At 45.3% G+C, this 25,689-nt stretch overlaps 1 protein-coding gene across 1 annotated transcript in view; it reads right to left on the bottom strand.

The window, feature by feature from the left end:
* Window positions 1-17,796: 17,796 nt before the first annotated feature.
* Window positions 17,797-25,689, bottom strand: part of TARS1 (threonyl-tRNA synthetase 1) — a 108,244-nt gene continuing 100,351 nt past the window's right edge. Inside the window, exon 19 of the mRNA XM_082272481.1 lies at window positions 17,797-18,393. Within this exon, the coding sequence (XP_082128607.1) occupies window positions 18,245-18,393 (149 nt within the window). The 3' untranslated portion in view covers window positions 17,797-18,244. The remainder of the gene's footprint in view (window positions 18,394-25,689) is intronic.

The following is a 25,689-nucleotide window of genomic DNA, read 5'->3' as shown; positions in this document are numbered from 1 at the left end:
TTGTCCACCATATTGCAGGACAGTATATGCCTGCAAGACACAACACAACACAAAACATATTAAAATAGCATGTATTTTGGCACATAATAAAGATATTCCTAATAAAAGCTGTATAGGGCCCAAAACACACACTTTCTATTAAAAGAGTCGTACCTTTGTTTGTGGGGAAAAGTCGTGATTCGCCGCTCGATCGTGCTCCAACCCTCGATATGTCCGCTAGCGAATCGTCGGCCGAACGATCTGGCGTCCTTTAAATACAGCGCAGGCGTCAACTCCTCCTCCAGTGGCGGGCTTGTGCAGGGGTGTGTACGTGCCGAAGATCAGGCCTACATGCGACACACACACCTGAGGCAGTGGAACAATCGTTTTTTAATTACGAACCATGTCTCAACGATCTGGGAGCTCAATTAGTGTGGGCCGAAGTGATTGGGCCACCCGAAAATCAAGGGCTACACCCATGACAAAGCCAGAAATGGTGGAGATGGTCTCCATTTTAGAAAAAATGGACTATGATGGCAAGTTGGCTAATTACGACCGGCCCAATGCCAGGAAAGATGGCATCATGGATAAGGTGGTGGCCTGTTTGCAAAAAAAATTTGGTGTGGAGCGATCGAAAGATCAGATTCGTAAACGGTGGTCCGACCTGAAACACCGTGAGCAGGATCAGCTTTCCCAAATCCATCGGATTTTGAAAAAAAGTAAGTTTTATTTTTTATTTATTTTTTTAATCATGCAATATGGTTTTTATAATTTGGTGTATGTTGTATTAACATGTCTAGATTATAATGTCTATGTAAAAAGTTAGATTACTCATTTTAGTTATCATGTCGTGATTAGATCGATCTATTGTTGATGTTTTAGTATATGACATTAAAAGTCAGGAAGCCATAGTTAAAAATATATGTATTGTGTTGCAACGAACGTTCTTTCCTGCACGAATCTTCTCAGCAAACATTCCTATTAATCACAGATTATTATTCAAACCTTTAAATAGGAGAAAAACGTAAACTCCGTGCCAAACAATGGGAAAGGAGGAGGAGAGGTTTGGCAGCTCCATCTGCAGTTGCGGAAGAAGAGGAGGACATGGGCCCAGATGGTGGCACAGATTCCACTAAAGGTAATTGGTTCCTATGCACTGTCAAACATTAATGTACCATATTTTTCGTAGATAACCATGTACATGTCTTCATATTTGTTACTAAAAGAGCTATCAAGCAGGGCACCATGTCCTAACAAATGTACCTCTTGTGACTTTTATGATATGGCCAATGTTTTGTATTATGTAGATGAAGACATTATGCCTGAGGTTATTCTGGTGGAGACAACAAGTGACCAGACACCAGAACAACAAGAAGGTTGGTAGTCACAGATTTTTGTGTAGTGGGATCATCGAAATATGTGTATTTGCAATGATTGTTTAACCTTATATTCTTGTATTCCCTTACAAATTTACATTGCAGATGTTGCATCATGCCAGGATGTGGCATCCCCAGCCAGCTCAGAACCCAGATCTCCTGGCAACTTGCCAAGCAGCGTGGAAGCCACTTCCCAAAATGTTGAGGATCCCGGACCAAGTGTCAGAGAGCTAGTTGTGTGCCCACGTAGGTTTTTTCAGAATGATTTTTATCAGTGTTATTTTTAGCCTCCAATTGACAACACTAGTTCCCTATGGGAGCCTCTTTATTTGAATGGAAGTCGCACCATAAGTCGGATCAGGATGCTCTGACTTGCGGGGCCACTTGCGTTGTGAAGATTTTTGAGGGGGAACTACACCAAAAAATTGAATAACCCACCGTGGGTGTCCCCCCAAGTTCACAACCCAGCCTTTTGTGTGTGGTATTGAGTTTGAGGGTATGCCCACAACAAAAAGACAGCGTGGGTTACCCCCAAAACCCCTACCAGACCCTTATACAAGCATGCAGCTTGTCAGGCCAGGAAAGAGAACGAGCAAGCGGACCAAACACCCCCTGGACCACAGCAGGACACATGCCCTCAACATGGGGGGGTTTTGTTGCTTTGGGCCAGGGGGCCTCTGCACCGCACACCCAAAAGCACCTTGCTCCCATGTAGAGGAGGACAAGGGCCTCATCCCCACAACCCTGTCTGGTGGTTTTGGGGGGTCATGCGGCCAGGGGGTTCCTAGGACTTTGGAAGCAACCTTCAACAAAGGGTGGCCCCCAGATCCCGGACACCAATCACTGTGTGAATGGGTATGGGGTACATAGTACCCCTACACATTAACCACATAAATGGAAGTGTATGTGAATAACGACAGGAGACGTTTATGAAATGTTCTTACATATCTTCATCCGGTCTTCTCCACTCTGCTCTTTGGATCTGCTCCTCTCCACTCTTCTGCTGTCCAATCTTCTGCTCTTATGTTGTCTGCTCTTTTGCCCTAGGCTCTTCTTCTTCCTCCTGTCCTCCTCCAATGCTGTTGCCGTGCATTTTGCCCGTCTCTGTTCTCTGTAGCTTAATATATATACATTACGACCATGCCCTCACAATGACGTCATCATGCGTTCACACCCCTAATGAATATATAGTAAGCTCAGGAGACCGGCAGAATCATCAGCAACAGGATCAGAGGAGGACAGGAGGAAGAAGAAGAGCCTAGGGCAAAAGAGCATAAGAACAGGGTAGGTATTAACTCGAGAGTAATTAAAAATAACCTGGACACCAAATGTTTCTCTATTATGACCTCATGTAGGTGATTCACATTGACTCAGTTGTATATTTTTTTACAGATCATGATTTACCTACTTGCACTTTAGCAAAATTAACACGTGAGGCACTCCAATGTTGCTCAGACCTCGAGCAAATCAAGGAAACAGCAACGGCATTGCAATCAAAAATGCGCGATTTTGTCGACATGATTGCCAAATTTTAAAAAGTTTTAAATACATTTTTTATGTTTTTATTGGTTCCTTTTATTACAAATGTTTTGTAATCTTTTATGATATCTTGATGGCACTCAGTTGTTAAGAGTGTACCCACGTTTGGGAAAAAATCAGATGTCTCCTGGGGAATATCTTTTCCCCTAAGATCTTGGCGTACCATTTTCGCCCATTCCGTAAGTGTCTGGGAAACTAGACCAATAACAATTACTGGTCTAAAAGCTGACCCTATCAGAGAGAAGATGGTGCGGGACTCTGCTTCCATCTTTCGATCCACCGGATCCTTAAAGGACGAAGTGTCCTCCACTGGAATAACCGTGGCTTTATTCAGCCTGGAAATAGGTGGATCCACCACTGGTGGTACCGTCCATTTCTTAATGATGGATTCCTCAAACGGATAGCGTCTAGCAATACGCTTGGAAATAGTAAAGGTACGTTTAGAATGCTCCCATTCTCCTTTAATCTGATTACCGAAACATTTGGGTACAGGAAAAACCTTCACCGTTTTGATGGGCCTATTAGTACCAAAGGGAATCTCTGTTTCAGTTGCCTCTGCCGGTAAAGCCTCAAGTTTTAAGGTTTCCTGCACTGCCACAACTAGTGCGTCCACCAATGCTTCTTCCTGAATTATAGCAGGAGAAGAAGCGTCCTCCTCACTGTCTGAGGGGGCTTTACCTGGGATAACAGCCCTTGCAGAGGAACTTGCAACTGCAGTGACCATCTCTGAATCAGAGTCAGAGGTGTCAGATAGTATAGGGGTAGGCGGGGGTCGCTTCCTTGACCCCCGTCCCTGACAGGCCGCCTCCACCCGAGCCACCATAGACTCCAAAATTGCTGTAAATGACTCTATACTCTGTGCACCGGCGGGTCCCGTGGCCCCCTCGAGGGAAACAGGTGGGGGAATATGTGTGGCAGGGTCCATGATAATTCCAGTCACTTCCTGGATAATATAATTCAAAAATAAAAAACTTTTTTTTTTTTTCAGACCCCCAGCGCCACAAAAGCCCCTTAGTGTTACCTGCTAGGGATCCCTATCGATCGAGAGAGAGAGAGAGATAGACCCCCAGGCTCACCACTTGATGCTCAGAGTTTAACTGCAACAGGTTACAGCGCTGTCTTGACAAACAGGAAGTCTTTTGGCTGGCTGCCCAGGAAGAAAGGAGGCGGCTCCGCCCCTCTGAACGCCTTCCGGCGCCTCCCCCAAGCTCCACGAGGTGTTTGGATCACCTCAAACATGGCCGCCCCCATGCTGGAGACACGAGGCTACGCCAAAATGGCGGCTCGTGCGATCCAGCAAAAAAAATGGCGGCGGCCTGTACTGAATAGCGGTGTGCTGCAGGGCACACAACACTCTCTCTGCATGGGGATATGGCGTGGTTGGCGGTACCGGCCCTGGCGGACCGCATGGCCATTCGGGAGGCCTGCTAATAGCTGGAGATCTGATTAGGAAGGCAGTCTACATGTCCGTGGCTTCTGACTGGTAGGTAGCTTATTCTTAACACCGTAAGATTCCCAGAATGCCACAGATTACATCTTTTTAACATGTATACAATTAGATTGTTAGCTCCCAAACCAAGCCTCCTGGCTTTTTGCACATAAAATCACACTCAAAGTAGGAGGATCTGTGTCATGTTATAGGATAGAGAGGGACTCTATCTTACCATACAGAGAGGGGCCCGCGTTCACCACAAGACCCGTCAGGGGAAAAGGGGGAACATACTACTCACCATACCGGAACCAGGCGGGCACCAACTCCTGACAGTACCCCTCTCCACCGGGGCGGGAGGGCTGTCGACCGATACGGACGCCGTGACTCATGGTCTTTGGCGTTTCAGCGAGACGTTTAACTCGCGTGGACAGTCCTTTAATGGGACTTTGTCGCGGCCGACCCAGCGCGGAGCTATGGCCTGCACGCGCTCGTAGGCTGAACTGGGGTGACCACCGGATCTCAACATCCAGCCCGTCGCCCAGTTCAGCTTTCTTGCTTGAAGATCTCACAGGAACACTGGAGAAAAAAAGCTGTCTAAAAAATCCTTTAAGAAAAAATTCTTGCCAGGACCTAAGATCCCAGCAAGGTATCTAGGTCCTTACTCCTAACTAGACAGAAAATAACTGATTTGCTGAGGCAGAGAGAGAGAGGATATACCCTCTGGGACTGCCCCTAGGGTGTGGCCAGAGCTTTTTAATTTCCTGTCTAGTCCTGCTCCTGTGGAGGCAACATAACCCGAAGGTGGTGTATCACCGAGGACTACGTCTGTCAATGAGCGCTAGAGAAAATAGGGTTTCCATCTGTCCAGATTTGACGGATCGGATTGGATGTCAGCGGACATGTCTCCGCTGACATCCGATGCCCCATAGGGATGCATGGGGGGACCGTTCAGATCTGCCAAAAAAACGGACAGGCGGATCTGAACGGTCCGCCTGTGTGAAAGGGGCCTGAGGGCTCCCAGTTGGATACAGCTGCACCCGGACAGACAGGAGGTCTGGCCCAGGAGTCAGGAGGGCTCGCAGTTGGAGATGGCTCCACCCAAGAGAGACAGGAGGGCTCTAGGAGTCAGAGGCTGCAGGTGGCAGCCAGAGCATGTGTGTCTGCAAGAGACAGGTGACGGCCTGAGGACTAAGGCCAGAGTGAAGCTGCCAGCTTCGGGGAGTTCATGGTCTGGGGACCAGCAAAAAGAGCAGAGGTACTGCTACTGAGAAACTGTGCGAGAGCTTGAGAGCCAGGTGGGCTATCATTTTCGGTTTACTATATTTTGACTGGAGAAGAACCCCTGCGTGGGAAACTATATGTTGTGGACTTTCCTTATTCCTTTAATAAAAATGGGCTGCCATGCCCTTAAACCAAAGTTCTGATTGACAGTGAATAACTGGGAAAACGCATCTGCCACTGAGCTAACGGCCCCTGTGTTACAATAGATAGAACGAACGAACATAAGATAAAAAGACATCCCTTCAGGACTTTGCTTTAATGCTGGCCATACATGGTTATAAAATCGTTCATCAAAAACAGGCTTTAAAAATTTTTGTTAGATGGGTTCCAAGTGCATGCGATAACGCCATCATTGTATCAAATAGATGTCGCCTAATTATTGACATATTATCGATCAATAACATAAACAGTAAATTTTTCCTTTATACGATCAGCGGAAATGATGTAACAAATTTTTGACCTTTGGGAATCCTCCCACTGAAACACTTCATACATCATTACCGTGCGCAACACATCTGTTGCTATGCTATGGATGCTCAGAGGAAGAGGAAGGTAGCAATAGCTATGCTGGTAACAGTGGCCCTGGATAAGGAGGCAACAAAAAAGATCTTTCTGTTCATTGCTTGTTGCATTGACTTCCGGGGTTACATTTTAACACGCCCATTTGCTCTCAATTTTTCAAACTATTTTCGGCCAATTACACTACTGATCTTTCGAAAATCAATTGTTTCGTCAAAAAAAATCCAACATGGCGGTTCTTTTTTTTATTTTTGCATTAAAGTTGCCATTTTGAGAATCGAAAGTACATATCAAATGTCTAACGATAGAGTATATTGAATGCTTTTTTGAATGATTTCTTTCCATGTATGGCCAGCATTAGAGGGGAAGGTCAAGTAGACAGATTGGAAAGCCTTTAATACTTCAAAGTGGTAATAGTGTTAGCATCACATTAATTTTCTATGTCAAATGTATGCATGTTAAGTGATGCAAAAATATAACATACAGGCATCTCTAACAGAGATTAGAGTAGTGCATCTCAGGGCTGTTTTAATGCATGGGCATCCCTAGGCAGTTCCCATGTGCCCCAAGTGCATGGGAGCCCCATGATAATCTTGCATTACATCATGCTTGTTAACTGTCCCAGATTTGACAGGACACTCACACTTTTTACTAAGCTGTCCTGGGAAGGCCCTGTCCCAGAACCTGCACTGTGCCCTCCTGACTCTTCCTTTACTGTGCCCTCCTGACTCTTCCTGCACTGTGCCCTCCTGACTCTTCCTGCACTGTGCCCTCCTGACTCTTCCTGCACTGTGTCCTCCTGACTCTTCCTGCACCGTGCCCTCCTGACTCTTCCTGTACTGTGCCCTCCTGACTCTTCCTGCACTGTTTCCTGCCTAACTCTTCCTGTACTGTACCCTCCTGACTCTTCCTGTACTATGCCCTCTTGACTCTTCCTGCACGGTTTCCTGCCTGACTCTTCGTGCACTGTGCCCTCCTGACTCTTCCTGTACTGTGCCATCCTGACTCTTCCTGTACTGTGCCCTCCTGACTCTTCCTGTACTGTTTCCTGCCTCACTCTTCCTGCACTGTGCCCTCCTTACTCTTCCTGTAATGTGCCCTCCTTACTCTTGCTGTACTATGCCCTCTTGACTCTTCCTGCACTGTTTCCTGCCTGACTCTTCGTGCACTGTGCCCTCCTGACTCTTCCTGTACGTTGCCCTCCTGACTCTTCCTGCACTGTGCCCTCCTGACTCTTCCTGCACTGTGCCATCCTGACTCTTCCTGTAATGGGAGTTGTGCAAGACACTATCCTCATTATTTTGGGTTCCTTATACAGGTACGTGGTGACAGAAAGGCTAGATACAAAATTGATTTGGTTCTTCGATGTAAAGGCAAGCCCATTCTATGGAGTACAATGACTAGGCAGCTCTTGAAGAAGAGAAGGGACCTCAAACCTGCTTTGGGTGAACAATGGAAAGTGACAAGAGAATAAGGGTGGCACACCAAATATATAGGAGTCCAAGTTTATTTATTTAATCACAGACATTTTGAAAACTAACTGCTGAAGAAGGCTTTCAGCTTAAGGAGCAAATATGTTCCAGAGTGAATAGAACTTCTCATGGATCAACTAAACAATTTAAGCCCTAATGACGGGGGAACACGATAGCCCACAAAACGCATTGGCTTCTCAAATTTCTCGGCAGGTAATACAGTAAACATTATATGCATTTGAACTGTGTATTGAACTTTTTGCCTAAAATTCCACTGCCATTGTACGGAAAGAGAAGAACCAAGAAAAAAAAAATAGGAAGTGCAAAGTTAGACAGACAAAATGGGAAGATTTACAGCAACGATGCAGAACTTCTTGGCTGACAGAGAGCACAAGAGCCATATGTTGAGAAAAGAATCAGGCTTCTGTGAAGCATGTAGACGTGTTTTCTTCCAACATCTAACTGAAATCACTTACAGGCACTGGAGCAAATTATCTAGTACTGGAAGTCTCAACCCGCTGAGCCGCCAATATGTAAATCCGGAAAATGCTTGGATACTTCATTCAATGTTTTACCTATACACCCCCACACACAAAGGCCAGGTAATTCAATACATTATCATCAATTCATACATTTATCATTATTTTATATTGAAATGCTAATAAAAAGGACCACTATCATGAACAATATTGTATACCAAATGTATGTGATTAGGAACTTACAATGACAGCATTCGATATAACTATTCTACATACCTTTAGGTATATTCTTCACATTTTCATAGGGAATAATCTCATTGGAGTGACAGAGTTTGGGATTCCAGCAAAAAAAGCTTCTAATAAATATTCACTGACATTTTTGTCCTCTCCTACACTAAGAAACGGTACACTTTACAGAAAGCCTCCTACAGTCTTCCTGCACAATTCCAATAAAATTTGTCCATTACATCAAATGCCACAATTTCAGGGTTCATGCACACGGGCATAATTAAAATATTCATATCTACAGTATGCTGGATCTTGCTGTCAGAAGCTTGTAGAAACAGCCAACATAAAAATGTACATAATGGCGCAGAAACTACTTGCATTTATGAATGTTTAAACACGCATATGTCTGTACAGCATCTAGAATCATATAATTCTTTCAACTACTAGAATGAATGTAGGCATGTACACTTATACACGTGTTTACAAATGTGTAGTCCCCACATTTCTGAAAGCAGGATTTTTGCATTTTAATGCTGCTGTAAATGATGTAGCTAAAGGCTGTATGTGCATGGACACATTGGCTATTACACATCTGCATTCAGATCCTTAAATAAATAAAAAAAGAAAGCCATGCAAATCTGAAAGAAGTATCAATACTGAACATGCTGCCCACTGTCATACCCTTCGTACTCCTCTCCTGAACATACTGCCCACTGTCATACCCTCCACACTCCTCTCCTGTACATACCGCCCACTGTCATACCCTTTGCACTCCTCTTCTGAACATACTGCCCACAGTCATACCCTTCGCACTCCTCTCCTGAACATACTGCCCACTGTCATAACCTTCCCGCTCCTCTCCTGAACATACCGCCTACTGTCATCCCCTTCACACTCCTCTCCTGAACATACCGCCCACTGTCATACCCTTCACACTCCTCTCCTGAGCATACTGCCCACTGTCATACCCTTTGCACTCCTCTTCTGAACATACTGCCCACAGTCATACCCTTCGCACTCCTCTCCTGAACATACTGCCCACTGTCATAACCTTCCCGCTCCTCTCCTGAACATACTGCCCACTGTCATACCCTTCACACTCCTCTCCTGAACATACCGCCCACTGTCATACCCTTCACACTCCTCTCCTGAGCATACTGCCCACTGTCATACCTTTTATACTCCTCTCCTGAACATACTGCCCACTGTCATACCCTTCACACTCCTCTCCTGAACATACTGCCCACTGTCATACCCTTTACACTCCTCTCCTGTGCATACTGCTCACTGTCATAACATCCACACTCCTCCCTTAAACATACTGCCCACTGTCATACTCTTCAAACTCTTCCCCTAAACATACTACTCTGTCAAACCCTTCAAACTCCTGTTCTGAACATACTGCCTGCTGTCATACCCTTCACATTGCTCTCGTAACCATCCTGCCCACTGTCATACCATTCACATTCCCCTCCTGAACATACTGCCTGCTGTCATTATTACTATTTATATTATATAGGATTTATATAGTGCCAACAGCAGTATATGTAGTGCTTTACAATATCAAAGGGAGACAGTACGGCTACAATACAATAAAATGCAAGAGGGATAAAAGGGTCCTGCTTATAGGAGCCTACACACTAATAGGGTGAGCAAGTGGTACAAAAGGTTGAACCTGTATGGGATGAGCTGATGGAAGTAATTAAACATTAGTTGGAGGCATGATAGGCTTCCCTGAAGAGATGAGTTTTCAGGGATCACCTAAAGGAAGCCAGAGTAGGTGATAGACAGGACAAATTGAGTTAGAGGGTTCCAGAGGATGGGAATACCCTTCAAACTCCTCTCCGGAACAACTTCCCGCTGTCACACCCTTCAAACTCCTCTCCTGAACAACTTCCTGCTGTCATACCCTTCAAACTCCTCTTCTGAACAACTTCCTGCTTTCACACCCTTCAAACTCCTCTCCTGAACAACTTCCTGCTGTCATACCCTTCAAACTACTCTCCTGAAAGTATTGCCTACTGTCATACCCTTCAAACTCCTCTCCTGAAAGTATTGCCCACTGTCATACGCTTCAAACTCCTCTTCTGAACAACTTCCCGCTGTCACACCCTTCACATTTGTTTCCTGACCATACTGCCTGCTGTCATACTCTTCACATTTCTTTCTTGAACATACTGCCTGCTCTCATATCCTTCAACCTCCCCTCCTGAACATACAATATCGTGAAATTATGCAGTACCAGTGTATGCAACAAAAACAGGCAATAAATGTGTTAAATGTGCCAAACGTGAAGTCTCTCTTAAATCAAAGTCCATATACATTCAGATAAAGGATTTTTTCCCCATCCAGCAGATATTGTAGTGTAATGAAAACACCGAGTGCCACCACCTTATTCAAATCCACACTCACCAGACCATAAGCTGTAGCAAGTACAGCAGGCTCAGCATGTTTCTTAGGGATCGATCCTCCCCAGGTGTATGCACTTCTACTCTGAAATCACTCCTCTTAGGCCCCTTTCACACGTGTCGCATGACAATTCGTACCCCATGATTTCCAATGAGTACCATTCATATTTGTGCGACTTCAAGTTGCAACGACTTCAAAGTAGTCCCTGCACTACTTTGGTCGGACTTTGATGCGATGAGGTCCATAGACCTCAATATTACACAGGCATTGCTTCAAGTCGTGTGGCTTTCAGGTCATACAAGTGTGAAAGTGGCCTTAGGTAACAGCAAAAAGGCAACTCCCACTGGAACAGATAGAGCTCACCCAGGAGCCAACATAATGCCAGGGATAGCGTAGTAGTTTTAATAAAAGTTTATTGTAGAACAGAACCAGTCATCCAGTTATAACAAAGTGACAGTGAAAAAAAAACATTATAAACTCACTAAGAGAGCCGCGGACGACCCGCAATTGTACAACTGAAATGTTTCATACCTGTCCAGCTGATCTTTTTCTAAGAGAAGTTGGCTGACTGATTACTGTCATTGTCCCAGACCAAAGACTGTGGTCTGATTTGGCCACACATAGTCTGATTGAGAGTCAATCACACCATGTCTACACCAAACTCTATGGGTGACCGGTGCAGCTGTGTCAGTGAAGGTTCTCATTTATCCAGGAAATGATTTAAGGGCTCATGCACACTGGGTACAAAAAAACCCCCCCAAAAAATGACTCTTTTACAGGCATTTGACAGAAAATTATTTGAACGAAAATATGCATTATTACTGTAATAAATGACATTGGCAGGGAAGAGGTTAAAATTATGGGTGATCAAGGGGTTAAATGTGAGCCTAGGGGAGTGATTCTAACTGTGGGGGGTGTGACTTCTGAAATTACCATAGAGACATGTGTTCCTATATAGAAGGATCACATGGGCTCTATGATCATTCCAGGGAGAAGAACGGTCAGCTGTGTTTACAACAGCTTACCGTCCTCTCTCAGCGGGGAGCGATCGTGGCTGTCAGACAGCAATCGGAGCCACCTGCCCGCTGCATCGGCTTCCCCGCTGATGAGCTGTGGGGGGGGGGGGGGGAGTGCCCTGGCATGGCGCGTGCTCACCCCCTAGCCTCCCGAGAGTGAACGCCGTAAATGTACGGCGATTCGCCTGGGAGCGGCTGCCTGCCGCAGTACATCTGAGGCGGGCGGTCGTAAAGAGGTCAAGGCAGCCATACATGGATCGAAATTCGGCCAGTCCATCAGGGACTGGCCAAGTTGTGATCCATGTATCAGCAGGGTGGTTGTACAGAAGTTGACCTGCGAGTTGACCTGCGCTGTTGGAAAATTACTGCTTGATCAGCGCCATTGGCTTTAGCCAACAGCAGTGATCAGTGTATTCTGATGGTGGGGAAGTCTCCGTCGTCAGACTACAAAGGCTCAGCGGGGAGAATTTTTTTTCAAATTCTTTATTTAGGTAATCAAAATCAGCATTAACAAGTTTCACACATAGTAACAAAAATGCGTTGCAACATAAACATAACTTGCAGCAGGTTAGTGAGAAAAGCACTGTCAAACAGATGATGCGTACATTCAACATTTCAAAAAAAAAAAAAGAAAAGGAAATCGTATAATAACATTCACATGAATTCTATCGTGGAGGAGCTATAATTCACATCAACATAGGAGCATATCCATGGGTCAGTAAATCCACATATTGATGAGCGACAAGCTAAGTATGCATCGTCTTCTAGTGCGCGTGGTAAGCACACAGAAAAATCTTTTCTCACCAATAAGATGAAGGAGATGAGTGAATATCACATAGGGGTAGTACGAAGGTATGTAGGGAATAGAAAAATGAGAAAAGGAGAAAAAGATGGGGAGGAGTAGGAAAGGGAGTGCGGGTTGGTGGAAGGATGGGATGGGGTGGGAGGAAGCGGATCAGTATAGTTTAAAGAAGGGAGAGGATGAGTGTGCAATAAGGAGAGTGTAGTGGAGCGGCAGTAGTCATGGAGGACAAGTGGGTTGAAACAAGACAAAGAAAAGGAAGGGGAGCAGGGAAAGGCAAAACGGATCCCGTGCGGTCGCCCAACCTCATAACTCCGATGGCTCAGGTGATATCCTGCAGTGCCCTTCCCTCATCCGAGAGGATGAACATGTTCCAGCATCCCCAGGTCGCCGTGTATTGTTCCCTCCTGCCCTGCGAGGTCATCAAAATCATTAATTTGTTTAACTCTGGACAACCAAAGCGGTATCGAGGGAGGGGTCGTAGACTTCCAGCAAAGGCCAATGCACACTTTGGCCGCGATGAGTAGGTGGCGCAGGACTGATATCTTATAACGCTTCGGGGGGATAGACGCACAGTGCAGTAGAAAGAGCAGGGTCATCCTGGAGAACAAAGTCAGTAATTTTTTGGGGGATTCTCCGCACTTCCGTCCAGAAATTGCTCAGTCGGGGACAGCTCCAAAACATGTGGAGCATGGAGCCCCGGTCGCCCAGACATCTCCAGCATCTGCTCGATGCCTCAGGGAAGAAGCTAGCGATCCGCACCGGGGTATAGTACCAATGCGTCAACAATTTGTAGTTGGTCTCTTGGAGACGCGTGCAGATCGAGGAGCGTAGAGAGAATCGGATAATATTTCGGCGTTGGGTCGCCGTGAAGGTCCTCTGTAGGTCCCCTTCCCACTTCAAGAGCCCCGGAAGGACAAAATTCCCCGGGGGCTCCGAAAGTATGGAATAGAGCTGGGATAAAGCATGCGGCAGGGGGGTGTTTCCCGATAGAAGGGTCTCGAGGGGCGTCAGTGGTCTCTCGAAGAGCGAGCGGGGTCCCAGTTCACGGAGGAAATGGAGCAGTTGAAGCGCCTGCCATCGAGTAAGTGTAAACGGGCCAAGTCGCATCAGTCCCAAAATGTGTCACTCTGAAGCGCCCTAGCTCCAAGAGAGCTCGAAACCTACCCCCATCACAGCCCATCGGGAAGGCCACGTTGCCCAATATCGGAAACATGGGTGAGTGCACAGTCTGAGTAGCCCCAGAGGCCAGGGAGCAGATCCTGAGGGTCGGGCCAATAAGGGGGTGTCATTTGACCTGCTCGGGCAGCGATCTAGTACACCACGGAGCTAGCGGGGAGAATTTAACCATCCATATTAAGTGTGTAGATGGGGAAATAAAAGTATTTTTTTTTTTTTTTTTTATTCAATCCCATGGTTAAACGAAAAAAAAAAAAAAAAAGAAGGATCATCTATTTGCTACCAAGTCACCCCAATCCGCTGACCATAGGATGTGTCATTGTTTCCAAAACTCACAACTGGGGAAGATACTTGGGTGAGAAGAGAAATGTCTTTAACAGAAAAAAAAGCCAAGTGGAATGTGACTTGTCACAGATCTGCAGGCTTGTTGCTAATCTGTCACCTCTACACCTGAAGACCTGCAGATATGCTGGAACATGTAGTGCAACAGCTTGAAAACATTAATAAATCCAAAAATGTATTATATCACTGCTTACCAATCATTAGATGTGGCGGCTGCAATATTTTTCTTTTTTTTATTACTTTTTTCCCTCTGATTTCACTTGGTGATCTGACCAGTTACACACCGCCTGTAATACAGTGCCTCCAATCTGGATGAAGGAGCACAGGGAGCACCTTTGGACAGCAGTATTGTCAGTCTGCGGCAGAAGGGAGTGTTACTAGCCATGTACACATTGAAGCCATGCTGCAGCTAACACTTTATAAGTAGTTACAGCAACAGTTTTTATCCTCTGGTGATAAAGGTTTGAAATAAAGGCTGACTTTTGTAAGCACCTCTGTCAGTGTTAATTGGTCTGCCTAATCCCTCTACTGCATGTGTGTACAACTTTTGGCTTCTCTGGGCCACATTGAGTGTACAGAAATTCTCTTGGGCCGCATATAAAATATATACTATTAGTTAAGGTATACAAGTAATAAAACGCCGCCGCGCCTCTCCTGTGCTGCCGCGCCGCCCCCCAGCACTAATTTAACACAACTAGTGGATGATCCCCCTCCGAAGGCTGCCTCTGTGGCTGTGCCCCAGACTCAACTACCTTCCTCCCCAGCAAAAAAAAAAATTGTCAGGGGGCAGTGGGCCGCAGGTTGGACATGCCTGCTCTACTGCTTCATCTGCAGGGCAGAAAAACAATAGGCATAAGGCTCGTACACACTATAAGAAAATCGGGTGAACATTTTCGTTCAAAGAATTTTTATATAATTTTCGTATAGCGTGTACAAAACTTTCGACAGCCAATTCTAAAATTTTTGTACGAACATTCTGAAGGGACAAACTGCAAAATTTCTTTCATACCAGAACAACACAAACAATTTTCATTCAAGGTGTACCGTTTTCATACGATTTTTGTACAAGAAAAATCAGAAAAGAAAGACTGCGCATGATCAGAAACAATAAACAAAATAAAAAGCCTTTGTCGAATGAGAATTTTCGGACGAATTTTCGTTCATGGGTTCCGATTTGCTGTGAAACAACGAGGAAAATCAGACAGACAATCATTCGCCCGATTTTCTTATAGTGTGTACCCCACTTTACTGGCCAGATCAGCAGGTGAAAATAATGTAAACAAAGCCCCCCCCCCCCCAAAAAAAAAAAGAAAACAAATACAGCCATCACATCTATAAATTGCTAAGCTGCAGAATAATAAATGATGGCTTTTGGGTTTAATAACTGCTTTAACTTGTAATGTTCTCCTCTTCCAGTTACCCCACAAGACTTCTATCCAAGATTGGTTATCCACCTGCTGTTGGATTCGTTTAGCTATACACCCAATCCAGCAAGGCCATCACCTTTTCTATTTAGACTGGGCTTATTCCCTTAGATGATACTTAACATTAGCTAATGTTCCTAGGACCAGTTCCCCAGTGATTTTATATTTCGGAGAAGGTTCCCAGTGTTCTCCTATGCTTCCCGGTAGAGAAAAGTCCTAGTGACTCCCAGTGTTTCCTAGTGTTCCTGGCTTTCCAAGAAGTCTATTTGTGTCCATGACTTTCTGAAAGACTCCAAGTGACCCCAAGATTCCTAGTGATCCTGCAGTCAGGCCTCTTGTTTCTAGTAACCACCTGAATCCTTTCAACTAATGTACCCTCTGGGCTTTCCAGTGTTGTTGTACCTCTGCCTCCCTTTTGTACCTCTGCAAAGCCTTCAGTCTTCCTGCACCTCTGTGACCCCTTGTGAGTTTCAACCTGTCTTTCATTATCAGTACCTGAGTCTGCAGTGTGTTTCAGTGTTCCCCTAGATATTACCTAACATTAGCTAATGTTCCTAGAAACAGTTCCCCAGTGATTTTATATTTCGGAGGTTCCCAGTGTTCTCCCATGCTTCCTCGTGGAGAAGATTCCTAGTGACTCCCAGTGTTTCGTAGTGTTTCTGGCTTCCCAAGAAGTCTATTTGTGTCCATGACTTTCTGAGACTCAAAGTGATCCCAAGATTCCTGGTGATCCTGCAGTCAGGCCTCTTGTTTCTAGTGACTGTTCACAAGAGTCTCCCCAGTGTGTTCTCCATACCCCCAGTGTTCCCATTGTCCCTCAGTCTGTCCCTAGTGACTCTCATGCAACCCGAATCCCTTCAATTAATGTACCCTCTGGGCTTTCCAGTGTTGTACCTCTGCCTCCCTTGTGTACCTCTGCAAAGCTTTCAGCCTTCCTTCACCTCTGTGACCCCTTGTGAGTTGCAGCCTGTCTTTCATTATCAGTACCTGAGTCTGCAGTGTGTTTCAGTGTCTCCATGTGTATTCCTAGTTTGTTTCCTGCTCTGTGTCCCCATGCATTTCTTTCTGCTCCTAGCAGAGGCATAACTAGAACCTTCAGGGCCCCGGTGCAAGTAACCATAAAGAGCCACTAACCTCGGGCCAAGCCCCCCCCACACTTTCCCATGGTGGAGGAACACCAAGGCCCAGTTGCAAAAACGACCTTTGTGACCCTGGTGTCAGTATTTTTTTTTTTTTTTTATTATTTTTTACCATTTTATTATATTTATTTTTACAATGTTATCAACATATACAACAGAAACTGAAGAACCCGTGGGCTGACGCGCTTCAAGGATTTCCTCTTCTTCAGAGCCACACAAAAAACAAAAAGACTATCAGCACTATTCTTCTATATAGAGCCGATGACAGGAAATGGTTTTAAGTGTGGGTGTTGCCGACCCACCCACGCCTAGAACCATTGTAAACACAGCTGACCGTTCTTCTCTCTGAAATGATCACAGAGCGCCTGTGATCCTTCACAATATGATCACAGGTCTCTATGGTCATTTCACAAGCCCCTCCCGCATACAGTTAGTAAACGCTCCCCTAGGCTCACGCTTAACCCTTTGATCGCCCCTAGGTTAACCCCTTCCCTGCCAGTGTCATTATTACAGTAACCGTGCATATTTTTAGCACTGATTATTGTAGTAAAGTCACTGGTCCCCCCAAAAGTGTCAAAAATGTGAGTTAGGGGTCCGACCTGTCCGCTGAAATGTCGCAGTCCTGCTAAAAATTGCAGATCACCACCATTACTAGTAAAAAAAAAAAAAAAACAATAAAAATGACAAATATTTCCGCTAGTTTGTAGATGCGAACCAATCAAAATATACTTATCGTGATTTTTTTTTACCAAAATATGTAGCAGAAAACAAATTTGCCTAATATGTTAAAAAATTAGATTTTTTTTTTTTTTTTGGGAATCTTCTATGGCAGTAAAAAATATTGTTTTTTTTTTTTTTTACGTTTTGTTTATAGCGCAAAAAATAGAAAATTGCAGAGGTGATCAAATACCAGCAAAAGAAAGCTCTGTTTGTGGGAAAAAAAGGACACCAATTTTATTTGGGTACAGGGTCGCATGACCGCGCAATTCCGTTAAAGTAACGCAGTGCCGAATCGCAAAATATGGCCTGGTCATTAAGGGGGAAAATTCTTCCGGTCCAGAAGTGGTTAATACCGCTTTGAAACAAATGCAACGCTTACCATCTTTACCATGAGATGGTTCCCATGAAGGAAGCAGCAATTTCCACAGCAGTCAGGTACAATGAAAGACGGACACAATCCTTAAACGTTTCTCCTGTTTATTAAACGTGTGCAGTATATTTGGAGCCTAGACACATCTCCCAGTGAGAATTTGTTCTAACCGATGTAACATTTCAAATCATTGTTCGCCGAGCTTCTGAATCTCTTCATTAAGGCCGATCCTACTGGGAAGCATTTGCCCAGACAATCACTCAGAAATAACCCACGAAGGGCAGGTATCCAGATCAAGAACACAAAGAATAGGATGACAAATCTTACATTATTCCATATAAAAAAAACTAAATCAAGATCTAGAAGGTGAAAAAGTTACATAAATCCAGAGCATAAAAATAGAACTGTCCCCTGAGAGAAGTCCCTAATGAGCACGAGACATAAATTAATGGGCGTCTTTGTTTTTGTTGGCTCATTCTTTAGTACTTCATATTAAAGCGCTCATTCTCCTTGTGAAGGACTAGCTGAGGAAGGAAGGTTAAAATTCCTCTTCTGAGTTTTTACATCTGGATTCCTTCAGCTGGAGGAGCCTCTGGATGGATTCAGCGACTGTGCGCTCGCCGTGCACCTTGTTATCGCGTGTGCGGATGTTTACTGTCCCGCTGGTTTTCTCTTTCTCTCCGACCACTGAAATACAGAAGAAAACAGCTGTAGTGGTGTAGAAGGAGCTCCCCCTAGCGTGTCCTCGCTGTCAGTGCAGGACAATTATTTTGTTCTGATTATCTGAAATTCCTAGAAAGTCAGACCAGGCGTCTAGGGGCTTCCCCAGGGCAAAGACAGTTAGCTGGCACAAGGCATACGCTTTTCACAGCACAGTTATGTAAAAACGAAAAAAGCAACATGCTAAAATAACGCTACGTTGATGATTTTTTTTTAGTTTAAAGTAGGGTTGCACCAAATACTAAGCATTTGCGCAGGTACTCGTGCAAATGCTCCAGATACCAAAAATACTTTGCAGTGCGATTTGAGCCCATACAAAATAAATGTGGTGCATTTCCTGCTCTAATCACTTGTGGTTTCCCGCACCGCTCCTGTGTGAACCCAGGCTTATCATAGTGACTCCTGCCTTTGCATCGCATTCATGTTCAAACCACATGCGATTCTTTGCAGTGCGATTGGAGTCCATTCATTTGTACGGGCTCAAATTGCATCACATCGCAAAAGGTATCGGTAATTGACCATAACAGGTATACCTATAGGATGAGGTCAACGCCATTATATATGAATTAACATTCTATCTCTATGTGGTAATATTAAATTCTGCCAAGTTTAGATGGTGAAACTTCTCGATATATACATATAGACACACTTGTCTTTGCTCTCCTCACCTGGTTGCTGCCACACACGCTTGACACCATCTGAACCAAATCAGTTTATCTTGGTCTCATCAGACCACAGGAAATGGTTCCAGTAATCCATGTCCTTAGTCTGCTTGTCTTCAGCAAACTGTTTGCGGGCTTTCTTGTGCATCATCTTTAGAAAAGGCTTCCTTCTACGACGACAGCCATGCAAACCAATTTGATGCAGTGTGTGGCGTATGGTCTGAGCAGTGACAGACTGATCCTCCACCCCTTCAACCTCTGCAGCAATGCTGGCAGCACTCATACGTCTATTTCCCAAAGACAACCACTGGATATGACGCTGAGCACGTGCACTCAACTTCTTTGGTCGACCATGGCGAGACCTGTTCTGAGTGGAACCTGTCCCTTTAAACTGCTGTATGGTCTTGGCCATCATGCTGCAGCTCAGTTTCAGGGTCTTGGCAATCTTCTTATAGCCTAGGCCAGTGATGGCAAACCTTGGCACCCCAGATGTTTTGGAACTACATTTCCCATGATGCTCAACTACAGTTCAGAGTGCATGAGCATCATGGGAAATGTAGTTCCAAAACATTTGGGGTGCCAGGGTTTTCCATCACTGGCAGAGGCCATGTTTATTTAGAATGCAGCACCTTGATTGATCTATGAAATAATTTTTTCGATTCGCCCACTAGATGGATCCATTTAGTTTGTTTAGGGCATATGTTATTGTTTGACCACTAGATGGCGTTCCCTGTTTATATTTGACAATTTTTCCCCCTTTTTTCTTCGTTTCATACTTTCCATCTTTGTGATCACTTCCGCCCTTCTTCGCTGATCCATCATGGTGCAGCACTTCCGCCCTTCCTTGTCTAATTTAAAATGAACGTGTGCGGCTCCGCCCACCGTTCTATTATGGGGGATATATAGGCGTGGTGTCACGTCTGATAGCCACGCCCCTGATGATGTCCTACGTGTGACGAAACCTGTCAGGTGAGTCAGACGTGACGCTACCACGCCCCCAACAGCCGGCTTCTACAATCTGACTTGCTGAAGGAGATGTTTTACTCCATTTCCACTTTGGCTTGTATTATACAAACGCTCATGATGTTCGTCTAAATGTGAGTTTGATACCTTTTATGTTAAATAAATGGAATGTGTTTTTATGGAATCACGCTATGTCCCTGTCATCATCTTTTCATACAGGTTTTATGGATATCTGATCGGAGCTGCCTGGTACTAGTGGAGTGACATCCTGTGGTCGTTGTTGGTATTACCAATAATCTCTCATAGGTCTACTCATTAGTTTAAGTGACCCATTCATTCTGGTAAGCTGCCAACTTGCTTTTCCTTTTCTGGTGACCTAAACACGGGTGTTCTCCTCCAAACATTCCTGGTTCATGCGATAGCCTATATTTACCTGCTGGGACTTTGTGGCTCCTTGAATTCTCGTTTATTACTCCACATCACTATTGAGGACATTATTTGGACATTATCTGTTTGCTTCTTTTCTATTCTGCATGTATTTTTTTCATATAAGTTTTAGAGTCGAATACTATTTTTTTGGATTGTGCACTGAATAATATCACTGTTCATTCATTTTTGCATTTATATTTTGTATATGATTTTTTGACACCTTTGTCATTATTTGTGTCACCAATTATATAATTTTTGTTAGCACAGCACATATTTGTTATTATATGTTTATGTAGAGCAAAAATTATTTTTTCAGATCCTCAGAGTTTTTAGCCATGAGGTGCCATGTTGAACTTCCAGTAACCAGTATGAGAGAGTGAGAGTGATAACATCAAATTTAACACACCTGCTCCAATTTTCACCTAAGACCTTGTAACACTAAGGAGTCACATGACACCAGGGAGGTAAAATGGCTAATTGGGCCCAATTAGGACATTTTCACTTAGGGGTGTACTCACTTTTGTTGCCAGCGGTTTAGACATTAATGGCAGGGTGTTGAGTTATTTTGAGGGGACAGCAAATTTACACTGTTATACAAGCTGTACACTCACTACTTTACATTGTAGCAAAGTGTCATTTCTTCAGTGTTGTCACATGAAAAGATATAATAAAATATTTACAGAAATGTAAGGGGTGTACTCACTTTTGTGAGATACTGTATGTCCTCAAAACAGCCTGAAGCCTTTATATTGAATGTAGGAGGAGATTATAACCCTCATATTGTCTATATGTATATATCAAGAGAAGTTTCACCATTTAAACTTGGTAGATGTTTATATTACCACATAGAGATAGAATGTTGATTCATATATATATATATATAAATGGATTTTTGTAAAATCTTACCGTAAAATCCTTTTCTCTTAGCTCATCGACAGACGTAGTCCTCGGTGATACACCACCTTCGGGTTATGTTACCTCCGCAGGAGCAGGACTAGACAGGAAATTAAAAAGCTCTGGCCACACCCTAGGGGCAGTCCCAGAGGGTATATCCTCTCTCTCTCTGCCTCAGCAAATCAGTTATGTGAAAAAGCAGTGCTTAGAGAATTTAACCCAACCCAACTCCAAAACAGAGGGGCGGGGACTACGTCTGTCGATGAGCTAAGAGAAAAGGATTTTACGGTAAGATTTTACAAAAATCCATTTTTCTCTAGCGCTCATCGACAGACGTAGTCCTCGGTGATACACCACCTTCGGGACGTCCCAGAGCAGTATCACAACTGAGGGGTGGGAAAATGGAAATCAAATCCCAATCTAGAAGGCCCAACCGGTGCCAACTAGAAGTTTACAATGCTCATCCTTAATGATGAGACTCAACAAAAAAATTTTCAAACAGAAAAAAACCCTCGAGGTAGACCACCGGTCTCCTCAAATTGCGGCCTGCAAAACCTTGCGGCCAAATGAGGCATCCGCCGATGCCGTCACATCAATTTTATAGAATTTTGTAAAGGTATGTACCGACGACCAGGTGGCCGCCTTACATACCTGGACCACTGACGCCTGATGGCGAAAGGCCCAGGAAGTACTGAGCGCTCGAGTGGAGTGCGCCCTAACAGGGAACGGAGGACTCTGACCCTTAATAGAATAAGCCTGTACCACCGTTTGTCTAATCCATTTGGCAATGGTCGCGGCAGATGCAGGCAAACCCTTTCTGGGGCCATCCGTGATCACAAAAAGTGAATCCGTCTTACGGAATGATTCCGTAGCTTTCAGGTATACCCTGATTGCCCGAACCACAGCTAAGGAATGCAACGCATGTTCCCGATGATGCTTGGGCTGAGGACACAAGGAAGGTAGTACAATATCTTCATTCAGATGAAAATCTGAAACCACCTTGGGAAGAAAAGATGGTTTAGGATGAAGTACTACCTTATCCCTATGAATCACTAGGTATGGTGACTGGCATGATAATGCAGCCAGTTCTGACACCCTGCGAGCAGAAGTAATAGCCACCAAGAAGGCCACCTTCTGGGATAAAGTAAGCAAGGGAATCTCCCTGATGTTTTCAAAGGGAGGTTTCTGTAGAACCGACAAAACCAAATTAAGATCCCAGGGCGGTAAGGGCGCGCGGACTGGAGGAGCCAGGTGCCGCACCACCTGGATGAAATTCCGCACCAAGGATTTGGTAGCTAAAGGCTTCTGAAAGAAGATTGCTAATGCTGAAACTTGACCCTTGATGGTGCTCAAGGCTAGCTTCTGCTCAACCCCTTGTTGCAAAAAGGCCAATATTCGAGTTACCGAATAGGTACGTGGAGGAAATCCTAAAGATTCGCACCACGCAATATAAGTCTTCCATGTGTGATAATAGACTTTGCTGGAAGTCGCTTTCCTTGCTTTAATAAGGGTAGGAATGACTGAAGCTGACAAACCTCTGTCCTTCAGTACTTGGGTCTCAATGGCCAGGCCATTAAACCCAGCGACTGTAAAGCATGATGGTAATTTGGTCCTTGAGACCACAGACACTCCCTGAGAAGAAGTTCCCACGGAACGTCTACGACTAACATGTCCAAGTCGGCCAGGCCGGCTAGAGGAGGCCAGCCTAGAATTTCTAGGACCACTGGCGCTGACTGGATCTGAACCAGGCGTCCCTAGAGGTATCTGGCCCCGACCATCCGAGAAAGTCTGGTCGCTTTCTGCTCCCACACATTTATCAGATACCTGATAGTTATCAGGAAAGGTGATCTTTTCTGGTTGAACCTCAGGGACCGAAGTCACCCGACTAGAGGCTACTTGGCCTATCTGGTCAACCAGATCCGATTCCTGTGAGGTATCGGGACTAATCTTAGGAAAAGGTAAAGGAAAAGATCTATTCAGGGAACGGTAATTACCGCTTCCTGTAGTACTTAAATGTTGGAAGGGAAGAATCGCACCGGTAGTAGTGGTTGATGCTCGATCTAATGTCCTGAATACCGGTGAAAACGTCCCCCCACCCTGAAACCGGGTGGGGGCGCACCTTCAGGCTGTGTACTCCTTTGCTTCGGGTTTGGCTGGGTTGGTCCTTTGCTTGTCCGACCAGCCCTTCTTGAACCCTCCTGGAGGAGTCTTGCCTTTCCCGCTAGTACCAGCCAGGCGCCCTTTATGGGCAGTAAAGAAAGGTCCTCGCTTGTTGCGAGGTCCCTTAGCTTTAGCAGCCTGTGGCAAAAAAGTGCTCTTGCCCCCAGTGGCATCCTTAATGATATCATCTAGGTTGGCCCCAAATAGACGATTCCCCTGAAAGGGGAGATTTGTCAAGGTCTTCTTGGAACCTAGGTCAGCTGACCAGCATTTTAACCACAGCACACGTCTGAGGATCACCGCTGTCTTAGATGCATGCCCTAATAAGGGAGTAGTGTCCAAGGCTGCGTCACAGATAAACTGTAGCCCTTGTATAATCTGTTCCATCAAATCAGATGTCTCCTGGGGAATATCTTTTCCCCTAAGATCTTGGCGTACCATTTTCGCCCATTCCGTAAGTGTCTGGGAAACTAGACCAATAACAATTACTGGTCTAAATGCTGACCCTATCAGAGAGAAGATGGTGCGGGACTCTGCTTCCATCTTTCGATCCACCGGATCCTTAAAGGACGAAGTGTCCTCCACTGGAATAACCGTGGCTTTATTCAGCCTGGCAATAGGCGGATCCACGACTGGTGGTACCGTCCATTTCTTAATGATGGATTCCTCAAACGGATAGCGTCTAGCAATACGCTTGGAAATAGTAAAGGTACGTTTAGAATGCTCCCATTCTCCTTTAATCTGATTACCGAAACATTTAGGTACAGGAAAAGCCTTCATCGTCTTGATGGGCTTATTAGTACCAAAAGGAATCTCTGTTTCAGTTGCCTCTGCCGGTAAAGCCTCAAGTTTTAAGGTTTCCTGCACTGCCACAACTAGTGCGTCCACCAATGCTTCTTCCTGAATAATAGCAGGAGAAGAAGCGTCCTCCTCACTGTCTGAGGGGGCTTTACCTGGGATAACAGCCCTTGCAGAGGAACCTGCAACTGCCGTGACCACCTCTGAATCTGAGTCAGAGGTGTCAGATGGTATAGGGGTAGGCGGGGGTCGCTTCCTTGACCCCCGTCCCTGACAGGCCGCCTCCACCCGAGCCACCATAGACTCCAAAATTGCTGTAAATGACTCTATACTCTGTGCACCGGCGGGCCCCGTGGCCCCCTCGAGGGAAACAGGTGGGGGAATATGTGTGGCAGGGTCCATGATAACTCCAGTTACTTCCTGGATAATATAATTCAAAAATAAAACTTTTTTTTTTTTTTTTTCGACCCCCAGCGCCACAAAAGCCCCTTAGTGTTACCTGCTAGGGATCCCTATCAATCGAGAGAGAGAGAGAGATAGACCCCCAGGCTCACCACTTGATGCTCAGAGTTTAACTGCAACAGGTTACAGCGCTGTCTTAACAAACAGGAAGTCTTTTGGCTGGCTGCCCAGGAAGAAAGGAGGCGGCTCCGCCCCTCTGTACGCCTTCCGGCGCCTCCCCCAAGCTCCACGAGGTGTTTGGATCACCTCAAACATGGCCGCCCCCATGCTGGAGACACGAGGCTCCGCCAAAATGGCGGCTCGTGCGATCCAGCAAAAAAAATGGCGGCGGCCCGTACTGAATAGCGGTGTGCTGCAGGGCACACAACACTCTCACTGCATGGGGATATGGCGTGGTTGGCGGTACCGGCCCTGGCGGACCGCATGGCCGTTCGGGAGGCCTGCTAATAGCTGGAGATCTGATTAGGAAGGCAGTCTACATGTCCGTGGCTTCTGACTGGTAGGTAGCTTATTCTTAACCCATAAGATTCCCAGAATGCCACAGATTACATCTTTAAGACATGTATACAATTAGATTGTTAGCTCCCAAACCAAGCCTCCTGGCTTTTTTGCACACATAAAATCACACTCAAAATAGGAGGATCTGTGTCATGTTGTAGGATAGAAAGGGACTCTATCTTACCATACAGAGAGGGGCCCGCGTTCACCACAACACCCGTCAGGGGGAAAGGGGGAACATACTACTCACCATACCGGAACCAGGCGGGCACCAACTCCTGACAGTACCCCTCTCCACCGGGGCGGGAGGGCTGTCGACCGATACGGACGCCGTGACTCATGGTCTTTGGCGTTTCAGCGAGACGTTTAACTCGCGTGGACAGTCCTTTAATGGGAC

The sequence above is a fragment of the Pelophylax lessonae genome, assembly GCF_965119305.1.
Source record: "Pelophylax lessonae genome assembly, chromosome: 1".
Classification (NCBI taxonomy): Eukaryota; Metazoa; Chordata; class Amphibia; order Anura; family Ranidae; genus Pelophylax; species Pelophylax lessonae.
This window is presented reverse-complemented; position numbering and strand designations above follow the sequence as displayed.